This window comes from Anomalospiza imberbis, chromosome 3 (genome assembly GCF_031753505.1).
Source record: "Anomalospiza imberbis isolate Cuckoo-Finch-1a 21T00152 chromosome 3, ASM3175350v1, whole genome shotgun sequence".
In the NCBI taxonomy this organism is placed as follows: Eukaryota; Metazoa; Chordata; class Aves; order Passeriformes; family Viduidae; genus Anomalospiza; species Anomalospiza imberbis.
Window position 1 is genome coordinate 59702424 of NC_089683.1, and position 17931 is coordinate 59720354.

A 17931-nucleotide genomic window follows, 5' to 3' on the forward strand; every position below is an offset into this window, starting at 1 on the left:
TGCTCCCCATTACACAGTGATGGGGAAGGAAAAGAGAGGGGACCTGAGCAAGCAACTGCATGGTGTTTCATCTCCAGCTGCACTTAAAACCATGGCAAGGTGAAACCCTAGTATTGATTGAATCATCAGAGCTAGATGTAAAAATATTCACAATCCCCACATGAAATCTCTTCCATCATAGGAAAGGAAATGTGATCCAACTTCATTCTGGTATCCCATAAGATGTACACCACCAGAACAGAGAGATTCAGTTTCCAGAAAAGCTGCAGAAACCATTGAAATTAGATATTGCTACCAGGAATTCCAAAATCTCCATGGCTGGACTTGCTGCACCAACTGGCTTTACTGGCAGAGGAAAAATTGTGCATGTGCACATATCCACACACACATACTTTCTCCCAAAAAAGTGTATAAAACATGTCCCTTGAGGCAGATGGTTAAAGAGTTCTTGACATTCACACACTAGGGATGCACAGCTCCCTATTCTATGAGTCAATAATGCAGGTCTTCCAAATCCAGACCAAGAAATACCAGTTACTCCAAGCATCACTGAGCAGAGCACAGACTTGTCCAAATTTCTCCTGTTGAAGTGGCTCCCCGCTGTAGCTGTCAGCTTGTGCGTAATTCTGTCTCTGATTATGGCTTTCACACTGCTGGGCAACCCCTTGTGATAAACCCAGGCAAAAACTGTCACAGTAATTAGCAATGCCAGAAAATTAATCCTGTTTCACTGCAATTTTCATTTTGCATTTTCCACGCTTTCCATTATTTTGAGTCTAAGTAGTAGCTGAAGAGAGTGGAGTCAGACTTCCTGCACAGTACTTGCATAAACCCCATACATTTGTTCTCCTGAACAAAGAAATTTGTTAAAGTTATAACTGGGATTAAAGTAACTCCATTCAAGAATTTTCTGTTCCTTTTTAAGCAGTGATAGAGCCCATGCTCAGTAGGTCTCCAAAACCTCAACAGTTCAACAATAAGTATCTACTGACCATCTGAATGAAAGTAATTTAAAAGCAATTTCAGGCTATGCAATCTGTCAAAACCAATAGTGGAGTTTGGGCAGTCCAAGGACATCTCTTTGTCTCTAGATTTGGGAAAGCTGTTTTGTCTGTGCTTACACAAGTGCAGTGTGAACAGAGCCAACACGGCATGTACAGGCCATATAGGCTTTTCTTTGCATACAGCAAGTCTACTTCAGCAAATGGAGTTGACTCAGACTTTGCTTAGAACTGCAAGACACTGACTTGTCTGGCCCAGCTCAACAGGCCACTTAAGCATGTGCTTCTTTTCAACATCTAAGTGAAGACTCTTTTGAAGGAAAACAGTGTTTACATGCTTTGTTTTGTGAGAAACTTGCATGTGTGATAGCAAATGTACATGCAATTTGACCTCCAATATTTATCCACTACTTAGCACCAGGTAGTTAAAAATTAAATGGACCAAGCAGATTAATCCCTACACTCCTAATTTTCAGGGTGCTCTCAGCAGATAATTGACAACATTTCAATGGAAATGGTGGAAGAGTTATATATAAAAAAAAAAATAAAACAAAAATAAGAACAAAAAAGCAACCTAAAAACGGGCTCCATTTTTAAGATGCAATTACTCCAAACCAAATTTCACCAGGTATTTAGCTTGCTTGACTTCTAGTTAGAATTAGTGAAGTGATGAAATCACTGTTCATATGATGATTTCCTGAAAATAATAGATTTTTTAACCACCCAGGGTTTTGTGTCTACTTCCCCATTTAGTTTTTTTCATCTATTTCCTTGCCTTTATTTTAAAAGAAAAGCTACTGAGTATTAAAAATGCAATATCAACAGTCAAACAAATCACTACACAGGTGGAAAAGATTTCATATGTTCCCACTAACACCATTATCTTTTGTTTTCTCAATCAAGCTATGATAAAACATAAAATGTATAAAGAGAGATGAATATGGCTGCATCTCTACAGTGTATTTTGCTTTAAAAAATAAACTGGATTGAAAACTAATGACAAGGAATATCTTCATGAAATAGCAACAGAAGTGCAGATTGTCACAGTTCCTGTAGTGACAATAATTTGGGAATAGTGGACTAATTCTTGCTTTTCAAAATTCAGCACTTTATACTCCTTTTATATTTTATATTTTATACTCCTTTTATATTCCTTATACTGCAGAAGAGAGGAAGGCAAAAGCCCAAAACCTTGTACTGAGGACAATGAAGCCAAAAAATCATGATCCTGCAGCAATACCTCTTAAATCTTTCCCCCAAAGGGAAATCTTGAAACTCTCTAGAAAACTTTTTCAGGCCCTAAGTTGTACAGATTTTCTTCATCTAAAACTTTAGCTAGAAAAGCAGAAGAAAGAGTCACAGCATATGCCTCAGGGTAGTCTCAGCTGCAGAGCCATTACTGTGATCTATAATGGAACAAAAAATAAAAAGGCATTTCAAGTCAATCTGTAAGCACTCGCAGCAGGGTGGGCTTGGTCCACATGTGCCTATTTACATTAGGAAATTCAGCATATATAAATATATAAATAAAATGTCTATACAGTATATAGTCACATTCATATAAGTCATAAAATTACATATATTCACAAAAATATTTGCAGCTTTGTTTTACACTTCCAGGTCCACATTAGGAGTTTAGTCATTTAGCTTCTGGCTTGTGAATATGATCACCTTCCTTAAGTCTGAGATTAACTTTGTACCTTCTATACTCCCAGTTGTCAAAAATAAGAAAGAAGACCATAATCTTCCAAGTCCATAAGAAAAGTTGAATCTTGTCTCGCTGAAGAGTAAATCACATGTTAGCAAAAACTTAGAGACCTCTTCTTCATGTAGAAAGACAGTACCTTCTTGGTCTGGACCATAAATAAATTTGAAATCTATAAAACATCAGGCAGAGCCCAAATTGGGTGCCTGGCAGCTGTCTACAGTATCAACTCATGCACAGTTACTCTTCCATTTGTCTCTGTTTAAACTGGTTGAGTGGTAAAAGTAAATGGGCATGGAGATGAAAATATATACATTGGGTTACCTTAGAGGGTAAAAAGGTAGAGTAGACTACATCCTGTTGGAATCAGTTTAGCTTCATTTCAATGTAAGTTGTATGGTTAAAACAATCCCAAGGATCTCATATTTATACAGTAAATATTACATAGTTCTGTGTCCTCCAGAAGCTGGGCACTTATAATTTTCTTCTCCAAAAACTGAAAAGCGTTTATTTGCTGCTTTGTTAAATAGTCTTCTTATGTATGCAGGCCACATTCAGGCGTGCTTTTTTGGGCAACTTGGGCAAGTTTGGGGAAATTGCCCATTTGACATTAAATGAGTTCTGCAAGAGCATTTAAAACTTTGGAGAATGGGTTGTTTTCCTTTTGAAGCACACTTGCGAAAAACAAACCTCAAGATACAGCAGCTTAAATTGCTTGTACATGAAGACCCGTGGGAAAAAATCTTGCCATGTGCCATTGATCAAATAGCACTTTCAGTGACTGGCTGTGGAGTTATCTCTTGGTCTTCACTATTCTCTGTGGACATGTCCTGGACCTCCTGTTGCTGATATATATCTTGGACCAGCATGATGTTTGTGCTCCTCCACTCTCTGTACTTCACTGCTGTCAACTTTGGGTCCTCTAGCAACTGGTTAATTGTGGCCAGGTCATGTTCCTTACACTAGGAAGAAAACAAGTGGTTATTTCCACAGAAAATATCAAGACAATTGTCCCTAACAAAAACACTCTGGGAATATTAGACTCATGTCACAAGGAGATGGCCAATTACCCATCCTCCTGGCAGCTTGTTTCCATTTTCAGAGCATAGGTCATCAAAGTTATGTCTACAGTAAAAATTCTTCCCATTTAAAGGCAAGTTATGATTTAATCTAGATTTTTATAGGCTTCTTAACAAAACTTGATGAGAGAAGATTCATGTGAAAATTACACATTGTTATGCTGTTGCTCAACAAGACAGTACTTGCATGAAATGAGACACAACAGCATTTATTTCTGTAATTCACAAGAGTTCTGACTTTCTCAAAAAACACTTATTCCATGTAATAAAATCTCTTCTCTGGGAGCTTGACTGAACATAATTTTGGATATAATTTGTGCACTGCCAGTAGAGAGGCAACAGTACCTGTGTCTGCCATCTACCACCAGCTACTGCTAATAAATCTGTTATCTACTTTTAGGCAAGAGCAGTTCAGACCATATATTGCAGGCACCTTGGTTCATTTGTAAGATGTAAGCAGACTGATACAGGGACACTGAGACTTTGTATGCCACAGAACTACAGAATGGCTGAGCTTGGAAGGGACCTCTGGAAGTCATTTGGTCTAAAACCCTTCCTCAAACAGAGCCACCTACTGCAGGCTGCCTAGGACTGTGTGCAGATGACTCCTGAATATCTCCAAGGATAGAGACTCAATAGCTTCCCTGGACAATCTGTACTTGGTCACCCTCACAGTGTTTCTTGCTATCCAGGGGAAGCCTTCTGTGTTTCAGCTTGAACCCACCACTTCTGGTTCTGTTACTGGGCACCACTGAAAATAGCCTGGCTCTGTCTTCATTACACACTGATGTGCTCTGATGTCCTCACATGTTGTGGTATAACAAACCACTTTTCTTTTCCAGCCCATATTGCCTATCCATGCAATGGACCACAGGATAGAGAAGCCCCAGTTAGCAAGTATAATTTATTAATTGAGGCACCATGCTGCACTAACAAAACTTGGTTACTTTTGCCAGGCTCCCTTGCTCCAGTCTGTGCGTGAAAGTGATGGAATAGTTCCAACCATCTTCTCCTGCTGCCACCCATTTATCATACCCAAGGACACCCTGTGCTGGTGGCTGCCTTGAAAACACCTTGAAAGTACTCCCACACATCCGTTTCACCTTCTGATAGCAGCAATCAGCTGTTTCTACATCTATATTCCACTGCTACTCTAAAGAACCTTCAACTGCTCAAATTTCTGTCATGCCTGAACTGCTTTTTAAACCCAAAAGCTCATTCAACTGTATTTTACACATGTCCTACACCAGTGCTAGCTCTTTTAAGAAGACTGCTGGCATTGATGCAGGGATATGTGCAGTTAGCTTAAAAGAAAAAGAGAGGAGATAGGGAGGTGGAAGGGAGAGGAATATTTCTACTGGACAAACTTGGCAGCAAAAAGTCATGCAATGGAATTTCTCCTGTAGCACTAAAACTATTTCCCACATTCACTAAGATTGTGATACATTTGCACATAGATTCCCTCTCTTCCAAAGTATTCAAAGCATGTTTTGTTAATGATATATTGTGGCAGCAACATTAATCTGTTGTTAAATATGTGGAGTCAAAAGTCTAAAATTAAAATTGCATTGAGACTTGCATAAATAACTTCTCAAACTAATAGGGTTTTAATTAAAGCAGAATACATAGGGATCTAAAAAATCCTGATTTTTAAATTTCCAGTAGGTAATTTCCAATTATCTTATGTCTTATATTATACATTAAGAAAATTGACTCTAAAAGCACATAATTCCACTGATGTAATTAATATGGCACTTTCCCACTGCAGGCACTTGACTTTCAGACAGGCTAACTTAAATACTGCTGTGTAAAGAACTCTGTTTGCATCTATGAGAGAGTGTCTGTGCTTTTTTATTTGTCTTGTCAATACTCCAGTTTCTTAGTTTGAAGAAAGAAAAAACAAACAAATAAACAAACAAACAAACTACAAAACCACAAAAATAAACAAACCAACCCCAAAACACAACAAAAACCAAACCAAAAAAACCCAGAGATCAACACATTTTATATAGTATGAACACTCCAGAACTTATTTTTCCATATTAAATACAAATGTTAGACAAGCCTAAGTTAATCATAACTTATATAATTCTCCCATGCTAAATCAGTGCATCGTTGTCCTCCTTGCTCACATCTAACATAAAGGCTTTCATTCAGCTCCATACTAATGAAAGTGACTGTCCCATAAAATACAACTCCATTTTGCACTAACTGGTTCTTAGAGTTATTAGTGAGGGTCCTGCCAGGGAAAACCTTGCAGAATGTTTCTGTACGTAGCTTCATATCCTAGGAAGTAGGCATATTTTTAAACCAACTTTCTGCTATGTGGAGGGCTCACCTTACTGCTGATGCAAATGAATACTTTTGTAGTCACTGCCACATCACTGAAAACTCTTTGATACTAAGGAGAGACTTCACCAGGTCTCATATGGAGCCAAGAAGAATGCCTCTCTTTCCAATTCCCTTCACAATTGTACTTTTCAGGAATTTCAACACAGGCTGAGGTGCCAAACCCAAGCCTTACATAGCAACTAATAATCAAATCAACAATTGTGCTGGCAGGATAAGTTTTTAGAAACACAGAACTGCTAAGGTTGGAAAAGGCCTCTAAGATCATCAAATCCAACCATTTTACATGCATTTCTCCAGCTTACAGTCCCTGAAGCCAAATACATCCTTTTGAAACAAGATACTCAATTCCTGCTTCTAATGCACACGAAAAGAAATAAGTGAAGCCCCAAGTTTGCATTTATTCTGTCTTCTCCTTACCATATAAACTCTATGGTTAAGCTTTTTGTTTCCCTCAGTACCATTCAGAAGCAGGCTTTGAAATCCTATGACACTTGATGCTGACAAGTAAACTGCTTCATAAATTCCCATATTCCAGGCAGATTTACCGGCCCTTTCATGGAACATCTCCTGATCCCCTGTACCCCTCCAGTTTGTGATATGTTTCTAACATAAAAGCAGGATGCTTTTGTTATTAGAAATATTTTAGTTACAGGAGGTCTTTACAATAGCTTTGGCACATCCTGTACATTCTCTGATAATCACATACGGAAAACTTTTTTGGGCTCAGGGTCATTTTCATGTGCTTTATCATCAATGTACTTTGTCTGCTCTTCCTTTTTTAAGGCTCCCCTGTTTAGTGCATTTAGCTGAGCTTGCAAGTTTTCTAGTTAACTAAGAGTTTTCTTTATTAAATTTTCCAAATGGACTGGAACTTCTGCAAGAAGAGTCCCTCCTGAGCTATTGCCTCTGCTTCCAGTTCAAACTGAACAACATAACGCAGATCAGTGTTCACAATGAAGCAGAAAAAATGAACTCAAAAACTTAACAAATTTCTCTGGGGCTTTCAGTAAATATTCAATTGGAGTTTGGCTGAAGTCTACACTGCTTCTTTTCAGCCAAACTGTTTTTTTCTCTCAAGCTTTTCCTTGGCAAGCTCTGCAAACTCACCTTTAATGTACTGTTCAGCATTCGAATTTTGTGGAGTTTCTCATTAATGGAGGGGTTTTTGCTGCGCTTGATAAATGATTTCCTAAGCTCCTTCTTAGTTGACAGTCGACGATCGCCAATGGGAGACAGGCTTGCTTGCTCCAATGACTTGTAAAGTCGCTCCATCTCATCATCATCATCACATTTTTCCTGGTCTGCAAAGAAAAGAATAAATTGGCTATGAGAACGTGAATGTGGCAACAGATAATGGAAAAGTTATGTTGAGCTATTGGGAAGGCTCTCAACCAACTCAAAAAATAATTGTACTAGAGTTAAAACTAAGGGCGATTAGGGTAATTTCTAGGGTAACAATGCCTATGAGAAAAATATACTTCCCAAATCACATGTTGTTAAGAATCAGGTAATGAGCCAAACAGATGTGAGCCTGTATCTCCACTAATAGAGTGCTGCTTTAATGCTCTGAATATATCACAGACTTTGAGCAACTGTCAGTAGCTCTATGTTTGAATGAAACAACTCTGATAGCATCTACACCCATTCACCCCTCCCTGCATGATACACACAGTGAATTATGCTTGTACCTGGCAACTCACAGGGTAAATTCTCTTTGGTGTGCTGATTGGTAATTATTGAAAACAGAGTTTTAAAAAAATGAACAATTAAAAGAAACATAGAAATATTTCAGGGGCTGCAAGAGAAGGTTCCTAGAAAACAGATTAAAGCAAGAACCCTTGCGGGATCCAATGTCTTGCCCCTGAGTTTCACAGATTGCAGCACAGAATTTGCTTGTAATGCCTCACAACAAAGCCTTGATTATCTTCACCTCAATTATTCTGCTGGCTCCCAAGCTGCAGGACCAGACAGAGAGTACACTAAAGGAAAAGCGAGTAAAAAGCTGAGAATAGCATAAGATAAGATGAAAATTGAAGTAAAGGCATTTCTCAGAATAAAACAACTTAAAAATGAACAGATGGAAACTAAAAATGTGCCGGGCATATGTAGAAGGCTATTTTTAGCAACAGACTGCGCAACTCCTTTCTTGTCCTTCAGTCCAAACAGCTTCAGTGATCTCTAAAGGAAAATCTTACAGCTATTGCTCTTTTCAGGGTGCTAGTGAATCCCTCAAGATCCACTTAGGATAACACTTGGTTTTATATCACTGGGGGCAGTTGTGCTGGTTCTTCTCAACTGCAGTCCTTCCTATTCCCATTGAACTGGCTGGGCACTTTTTTCTTTTCAAGTTAAACATTTACTTTTCTAAATCATCTGCAGTCAGCAAATATATCCTGAACAAAAGGAACAAGTCCTTCTGCTCACTCATGCTGTTGTGAAAAGAGTTCTGCAATATGTCAGCATGCTAAGGAGGCTGCTTCTTATCTTTTCCATATTTTATAAAGTACAGCATCCTCCTACATCTCTGTTCTTTCTAAATATTTAGGTTACGAGAAAGGTTTATGATATGCTGCAAATATTTGCCTTCACTGTGTTTCTGGCCTATTCTTCACTACTGTGTGATTATAAAAAGCCTACTGTAACTTGACAAAAACTAAATATAACTTCCAACATTGGTACATTGCTGGGGGAGGAAAAGGAGAACTGTTGTATATTTAACAAGCTGCAGGAAACAGAAAAAAAATGGAAGTGTAAGGCATAATACACGGCAATAGTATTTCCTGAAAGCTGTTGGCAGATGCCATGAGGCTTGTAATAACTAGTTTCCTGCCTACTTTCTTGGGATGAAGCAGCTGTTTGTTTCATTAGCCAGCTTCTGCACAGGATTGGCTCAAGTCTGCTGTAGACATCACCCATCAGGACTATGCACAGTAATACTTTGAGAGATAAATTGATTTTTATCAGCTATCCAAGAAAGACTGTGTAAGAAGGGAAAAAAGTTGCTTCAATGCTGTTCAAAAACTTTTAGATAAAGTCAACCCACAGGGGACTTAAGGTCTCTGTTCCAGACACCTTTTGAGGCTAACTCATGAATTTCCTCAATGTCCTAAAAGGATTACAAAGCAGCAAGCCTGAGAAAACACCCTCACTGAACACTCTTCTTCCATGCTAAATATTCGGATATCTTCCATGCACTTGTGGGAAACTGTAAGGAGCACAGTAACACTCAGCACAGAAAAAGATGGAGCAAAAGTCAGAACAGCCCAGGAGAAGGCTTGCACATGATGCACTTGCCCAGCAAAGTCAACTCACCTCCTGCAGACTTTCAAGACTTCTACCTGAAACTCCTTTCCTATTTCTTATTCTTCCACCATTCTCATCCTCCAAGGGATTAATCAGGGTCAGGTAATTTCAAAGGGAAAGGAATATGTCAGATTCTTCATATCAGATGGATAAAGGACTAAATGGGATTTCAGCAAACTGCTGAAAAACAAGGGTGAGTAGAACTCACAGGTTGTGTAGAGCCAAGTATGAGTTACATAGCACTTTTGTCTCCATCCTTGATGAATTTCAACGACAGCAAAAAAATAAGAGATTATCCTAATATTGTGCATTTGCATAGAAGACTGTTGCTGTTGACTAAGGATATGTCTGCACATAAACCTCAATAAACTGAGACCAGACTGTTATCAATCCAGAATTTTACCTTCAGCATCCTGAGTACCCCTAAGCCAAGTTCAGAAAGAAAAAGCCCACATTTTTCAGGCTTGAAGCTGCCACTGAACGCTCTAAATTGATGCTGTAAATCGGAAAGGGGGAGAGGTAATGGAGGAACTGAAAAATTCTGATTTAGGGGAAATAAAACAAACTAAAATTCTGAGGCTTGATGCCATTTATCTGGAATTTCCCTCTAACAGGAGGTATCACAGACAAGAACAACATCACAGATGTTCAACATGCATAATCTTCACCTCCTCAATTTTCAGTTTCCGCTCTCCTGTCAGCCAACTTGCCAGAGGCTGGAGACATTAAGATATTGAGACTCCCCATCTTGGAGCATCAGTACAAGAGTCTGTCTGAAATATCAACTTTAATGCTCATTTAGGCCTACGTAAGTGAAATTATCCAGAACTTTCAAAAAGCAACTGTGAAAAATAAAGTTGGTTGTTTCCCAGTAGTAAAGATAAAGAAACTGGAAATGTTTGGCAGAAAGAACATTTTGCACTGAAAACCACCTCCAACAGAATGTATCTGACTAAATTTATCTGAAATGTAAATATTTGTTCTCCCATTCTGTAACTGAGATCTCACAGACCCCCAGTTGTGTATTAATCCCAGGGAAAAATCTCTGCTTCTTCCTCCTGTTCTTGCTACTCTTATGAGCATCTTGTAGCTTTGCCAGCACCTCTGCTTCTGATTCTGCTAAAGGTTTTTGTGCCAGTTGAGAGAACACATACACCCAAGGCTGAAAAGAGCAGAAGGAAAAAAGTCATAGATGATTTTTGCCCTTACCTACCTATCCACCCCCTAGCACTTCTCCATAGTGGTACTAGACTTTTCTATGGGAATATGAAGTCACCTCAGGGAAATCACATTCCCCACATAATTATGGAACAGAAAATACAGAACAAAAACCAATCAGGTGAGCATAACTCAGGCAAACTCCTCACTGGCAAATGCATAACTAAGGGAGGAAAGACTGGAAGAAAATAACAGGAAAACTATGGTACCACAATTAGATGCTCTTGTCTGACAGTATAGTGGACTCAGCAGTGAGGGGTGGAATTTTAATAAACTGACTTGGAAACAATATAAATAAGCATCTCTTTTTCAGAGGGTTCAGAAAACCATAGCACCATAGTTTTCACAGTGATTTCTAATGCTTTTTGATAAGAAAAAAAAATAATTATTGAAGTTGTTTCTCCACACAGTTGTTCTCACCATAGGCACATTTTTCGGCTAGCCTCAGCCATGATCTAGCTATTTTCTATAACTTTTGCAGAAGCAACAAAGGGACCAAAGCACACCAGAGGATCTGTTCTGGCTATTACTGGCACAGGCAGACTCCAGAGAGGAAGAGGATGTCAGTCGTGAGAGCAGAAGGAATTGAATGAATCCAGCTCCTATTTAACCAACTCCTTCCCACAAAACCAACCCAGATAAAATCCAAGAGGTACTTGAAAAGTTGTCCAGGTTTGAAAATAGCAGCACACACCAGATCTTCCATAGCTACTGTGAGCTAAGGTAAAATAAACCAGAAGTGGCAAAATAGGAATGCCTTGCCAAGATGCATTAACTTCATATGATCATGAAACTCTCAGAAAATGCAGGGAACAAGGATCTTACTGCCATAGTAGTAGATCCCCAAATAAATAGAAACACACATTCCTATTTTCTCATATAACCTCTCAGTTCCTGTGGCTTCCTTTAGCTGTTGTGGTTTTCGATCATAATGGTGCTGTGTCAGAGTCATATACTTCTTCTTCCAGTGGTTGCCAGAAGAAATACAAAGGATGTCTAGCCATCCTGGAGGGGGCAAGGCCAGCTTCTGGATACAGCACACGTAGTCAGACAGCTGTTTGTATTCTCAGCTGTTTCTTGTTTACCTTTCAGTTTCTTTGCATTACAGGCAGCTTAGAATCCTTTGTCCCTGTGCATGTAGCAAGCTGCATCACCAAAGACTTAAATATTCCCAAAATGTAAATGGATGCAAAATGTTGGTCTCCTTTCAAAAGAGAAAACTGATAAACTCCCCTTCTTTGTATCAATCTCTGGTATGTAACATCTCCCCAGTAACTGGTGCAGAGAATTAATGATGACAATGTTCATAACGCCACTAAGAGTGGTTGGAAAGATTGTTAAAAATATCATATGTTATGGCTCCTTGCACCAGACACTCACAGTTGCTTTGCAGAATTCATTAAATAATCTCTGTTGAGAAAATAATCCATCATCATTTAGTTGAATCCGTAGCTTTTCTTATGGAGATTCTTATGGAAAAAATGTTTCTTTCATTGTTTAACTCATCACTAAGGTTTCTTCACTGTCTTTGTACTTTTTCATAGTAAGCTTTTCCCACAAACCACAGCTACTCTTTCTTCCTTTTAGGTACCAACTTTTCTCCCATCAGTCTCCATTTCTAGACTTTGTCTAGAAAAAGTGCTCTTCAGTTTTAGAAAATTATCACCTCAACTATAGGCTCTTATCAGCTACAACCAAAAATTCAACTTGTGGTTTTACCTTAAAGAATGAGGCCAGAAAACAGTGTGGCAGGGGTTTTTTTATCCTCACCAGGAGGAAGAGAGCGCACAGGCACAGCCGTAGGCTCTGTGGGAGATTGGGATCAAAGGCTGTCAAAGAACATAGCTGTTCTGATGACAACATGGCCATCTTAACACACAGGGAACATGTGCTTTCAGGACAAATCTGGACAAAAGACATACTTGTCTCCTCCTAGATGGAGTCTCATGACTCTGAAACATGTCAGAAATGCATTATTCCGAAGCACTGTAAAGCAAATAGTATCGACTGCACTGACGTATGCCTTCTTGTTTGGCATCAGATAACTAGGGGGTTCTTACCAGTTATTGCAAATCAGGAGAATTTGCAGCTAGATTTTACCCAACAACCTGAATTCATCTCAGTATTTATGCACATGCTTATCAACTAGCTGGAGAGGGAAATTCTTGGGGGATAAGCCACAGAACCAGAATTGCATCCTTTTTGATAATTTTCATTTGGAACTGAAATGTTATTTTACTTTAATCCTTCTTTTCCTACTTCATGCTCAGATTGAAGTAGCTTAATCTCCTTGAAAAATATTTCCTTAAAGTTTTCAGTGACCATTGCAGGGGAGAGCCCCACACAGCAGCACTCTCCACACCCAGCCCATAATATGCAGACTGATAAAGGGAAGAGAGACCTGCGTCTGGTGTACGTTTACTTGGTCAGCAATGGGTTATGATGCAGACAAGAACTAGTGAGGTTATACAGTTTCCATAGTGACTGTCTTGGTGAAATGATCTATTTTTGGAATTCTGTCAGCGATCACGAGTGTGGTTAGGATGGAAGTGTTCTGTGTTCTGCCATCAGGGTTGCCCATCAGCTAAGCAGTGAGCAACAGAAGAATTCATTTCCCCAGGAATAATCTAATCAAAATTAAACCATCTTGCACACTGCAGGAGTATACCAAAATATGCCTTGATTTACATTTCAATCCCATTTAATTGGTTAGTATGATTGAGCCTATCAAACTATAAGTGATTATCAATGTGTCATGCTCATTCTATGACATCCACAAAATTATTTGTCACCCTTACATTACAATGGAAAGCAATAACCTATGCAGTATTGCAGGATTTCTGACAATACCAGAGGAATATACTCTAAGCAAAAGTTTTAAGCAAAAGATTTCTGAAGAACAACTACTAAATCTTTGTCAACGGGATCTATAAGCCACTATGCCATTTATGACCTACACTCCAACAATCCACTTGAATATCCCTAATGATGTTTTCCAAAGACATTACTTTAGCAAGTTTAACCTAGAAGGTAAAATTACAGAAAGTAATATATTTTATATGTCTTTGTGACTTTTTCATTATGGACTCAATTTCTGCCAGCTCTAGCTTTTCCACAACTTGCAAAGCCAGAATTAGGGGAATTAGATTCCTCAGTAACTCAAAGTACAGCACTCTTTTCCAATACATAGAAAGAGCACATATGCTCACTCTGGATTTTAATTCTTTCAGATCTTCATTGCTGCAGAATTTTCTAGCAGAGAAGCCTACAAAATGGGCAAGGTAGGTGAGCATAAAACACTGAGTTAATTTTCACTTTTGATGAAAACTTTAATTAATGTCCTTTTTTTTTTTTTTGTGTAAAATCAGAAAAGATATGACTACATAAAGGGGTGCCAGCTTTCTAAGTGTTGATATTTGTAAAACACAGGGGGACTGACCAGGTAACCAGTGTGCCTTATAGTATCATCTTTCAGTATCAAGTTCACCTACAGAGAAATACCCTAATTTCCTGACAACTCCAGCATTGTTTCTTTCCACCACTGCATTACTTTCAGCCTAAGCTCTTAGATGAACCTTTCTGTTGCCTTGTGCTGAGACAACCCTTCTCTTTCAGCAACAATGTACTCACTTCAAATCTTTATAAGAATTTGGAATCATGGGAAGAGCTGAGGCACAGGAATGTTGTTGTTCCCTTATGTATCACACATCTACACAGAACTGTATGTCAGGAGCAACTCTTAGCCTTCAACTGCTTTTAATTCAGAAAGAAGAAGCTTTGCTCAAAAGGCAGGAGATATTTCCTTGCTACACAGGAGAGTTAGGAACAGTAACAATGATCAAATTCTGGAACCATAGCACCTTCTTCAATTAACAGTACATTTCAGTAGGAAGATACTGTGCAGACACCTATTTGCTTAAACAAAATCCAGTCTTAATAGACGTTCTGACTCAGGATTTCAGTTGTTTTCCCTTGATTACAATGAAGCTTAATGAAGCAAATAGGGATTAAATACGTTGAGTAAATGAAACAGCATTTACAACAGCATTTGTAAAATTGGACTGAGTTAACCCCATGTTCACCATTCCCTACATATTACAGTTCTGTTACAGTGTCCATTTTGTGACATACTTTGTTAACATTTTGATTCAATCCTAACTAATAAAAGATATGTGCATTGAAATAAAGACTGTTAATAAAATTATGTGTATGCTATATTTATATACAGAGGTTATGGTCTAACCTATAGATACAATTTGAGAAAAGCTGTAAAGGTACCTACCAACCAGACTCTAGGTTATATATTTAGTGTACAATAATTTACATGTTATAAATTATATGCCACTGGAAAACTCTTCAGCAAAGAATATAGAGGAAGGAAGGGGGAAGGAAGTTAAGGAAAACTGTAACCCTTCTATTGTATGGCCCTGCAGCAAAAGTCTCTCATTAGCTCACCTCTGGCTAGTGATCGCTGTCCTGTTCCGTCTGGCACAGCTAGACAATGTGTATCTGCACTTAAGTAAGAGGTTTGGGATCCACCATTGGTTTCAGAAAGCCGGACTTCCTGGCTTTCTGCTGCATCTCCACAGACCACTTCTGGCACCTCGTCAGAATGAATCTGTACACAGAACGTTAAAGGCTGATCACCCTCTTCCATGGCAGAGCTGTTAACCAGGTCAAGCCAGGACTGCCTCTCGGAATAAACCACTTTGGATGTCAAGGAAGACGATGATTCTTGGGAATTGAAAGTACTTTCAGGAGAGGAGAGAGAACAAGATGCTTCACTTGACAGAGTTGAGGTGAATGATGACTTCTGCTGATCCTGCTTTCCAGAAACAAAAGGGGGAGGAGGAAGAAAAAAGAAAAATTATTTACAAATTACTCATTTTTCTAGGTTCTACATGATATATAGATATGCAGCTGAAATGCTGAATGACCAAAAATTGATGTAGTCTGGTTACTTATTAATCCAAACAAGCCTGTGGTGTGGCAATCAATCTCTTACAGAGCAGTAACTTCAAAAACCAAGACACCAGGAAGCCAAAGGCAAAAGAGTTATAAACCTGACAATGCCTAGAAACAAAGACCAAGGAAAATTATTATGCTGAATGTAGCCTTCTGTTGTAGGTCTCACACTCACCTTCTTTCTTTAATTTATCTTCACTTTATTGGCCTAATCAAGAGTGAAGAAGAAAAACTCCAAATTAGCCATTGAACATGAAGCACTCAACAGTTCAGTCAATGCAATAACCAGAGATAGACAAAAGGGGTCCCAAGCACTGAAGTACAGTAAAGAAGTATTTTTCCTAGTCCATTCAAGGGATAATCATTCACCAGGGCAAGAAGGCTTAGCAGAAACTATCAGAAATTGTGATGAGATCATCATGATACGAAAACCAGATTTGCTACTGCAGAAATTTATTCCTTCTGCATATCATCTCCTACTGGCCAATGCCAGCATCAGAATACCAGACTTGTTGGACCACAATTCTGGCAAGTTTCTGTCCTCAATATTTATGTAGAATAGATCTGAGTAAGGATTAAAGCAGATGATAACTAGACTGAAAATATTGAATCTTACTGAGAAAGTGTTGCTAGGGAAACCTGGAAAAGCTGAAAACACAGTAAAGGGGCTAGCCTGGAATACCTATTTATAAAGTAAACCAGAAATAAGTTTTATTCAAATAAACCAAACCAAGAGTAACAATTTTTATTATGATTTTTAAACTCCTCAATTCAGAGTTGTATACTGTAATGTATACTACTTCCTTCTTATTTTAAAAACAGCAAAGCCTTCCTGTGCTTCTAATACAGCTGCATCATGTAACAAGTAGTCAATTCAGAGGATGAGGAGCACTTATATCAGACTGTGGGCACTATTTGTTCATAGCAGCTTCTTCACTTTTGTAAATTTTCAAAGCCATTCCCAGTATCATAGAATTGTCAAGGTTGGAAGAGACTCTCAAGTTCATCCAATCCAGCCAAGCACCCAGCACTTCCACTGCAATCCCTAGACCATATCATCCAGCACTGGATTCTGATCCCTCTTGAACACTTCCAGGGATGGTGACTTCACCACCTCACTGGGTAACCTATTCCAATCCCTGACCACCCTAATGGTGAAAAAAATTGTTTTATATCTAATCTGAATCTGCCCTGTCCCACCTTAAGGCCATTCCCTCCTGTCCTGTCACTGTAGACACAGCCCCCACCTGGCTACAACCTCCTTTCAGGCAATTGTAGAGGGCAATGAGGTCTCCCCTGAGCCCCACTTCTTGAGACTGAACAAACCCAGCTCTCTCAGCCATTTCTCATAGGGGATGTTTTCTGGTCCTTTCACGATTCTTATAAGACTGTGTCAAACTTTGCAGGACCTAGACATTTATATTCACCTATGAAAAGTACAGCACTGTGTTTCAAGTGTATTTTTGTTTCTAAAATAGAAACCTTCACATATGCATCCTCAAGCAAAGAACAAGGAGATGCTGTAGTAAACTAGGAGTGCTAAAAATGCTCTTGGGAACACAGGTGATATGAAGCATTTCATCTAAGAGATCCTACCACAAAGACAAATTGTTGAAGTGTTTATAAATCAAGCAGAACAACCGAACAGTAGGAGCTCTTGCCCACATATTGAAGATGGTCTAATTTCAGTTGTTCAAAGCTGGAAAAGGAAGATATAAGATCTCATCTCTATTTTTCTGGCATTTGTCTATACCCAAAAAAAAAAGTGTTATTGAAATGAAGGCTGTGCCTCACTGAGGGAATATGTTTTCATTTTCATATTCATTGTGTGTTAATTAAAAAATATGAGTGAGAATAAATATGACTGCCAGAAGGTGTTTCTTTTTGTCTGCATATGTGTTGTGTTTTGTTTTTAATTTGGCATGACAAATGTTTACCTATCTTATTTGAGTGACTCTGGAGGTTTTGCAATCATCCATATGATAATAAATTTCCATTTGGGGATGTTTTAAAAAGCAGATCATAAGGATTTTACTGGAGATTAATGGGTCTCTAGGTATTTTTTAGAGAAAAATTATGAACATGAAACTCCTCAACTGCTTTTTTGGCCACTGCTGCAATCTACTGTCTTAATGTATCTGCTGATTTTTTAACTGTGTATGCATTCACACGTGGACAAATTAATGCAGGTGGTCAGTTTAACTTTTGTCCTACAGATGTTATAATTTACTTGTTCCTCACTTACTTTTTGCTCCACAGTACCCAAACCCATGCATATACATGGAACCTCATGATTCTACTATTCTAC

The 17931-nt window shown here is 38.6% G+C and overlaps 1 protein-coding gene across 3 annotated transcripts in view; it reads right to left on the bottom strand.

Moving 5' to 3' along the window:
* Positions 1-317: 317 nt before the first annotated feature.
* Positions 318-17931, bottom strand: part of IPCEF1 (interaction protein for cytohesin exchange factors 1) — a 55056-nt gene continuing 37442 nt past the window's right edge. For 2 of the 3 annotated variants that reach the window (XM_068184650.1, XM_068184653.1), the window contains 4 exons: positions 15114-15483; positions 7245-7438; positions 2142-3668; positions 318-2108 (listed from right to left, as the gene is read on the bottom strand). In XM_068184650.1, the coding sequence (XP_068040751.1) occupies positions 3468-3668; positions 7245-7438; positions 15114-15483 (765 nt within the window). In that variant the 3' untranslated portion in view covers positions 318-2108; positions 2142-3467. The remainder of the gene's footprint in view (positions 2109-2141; positions 3669-7244; positions 7439-15113; positions 15484-17931) is intronic. The other variant, XM_068184651.1, reaches the window with a different exon arrangement.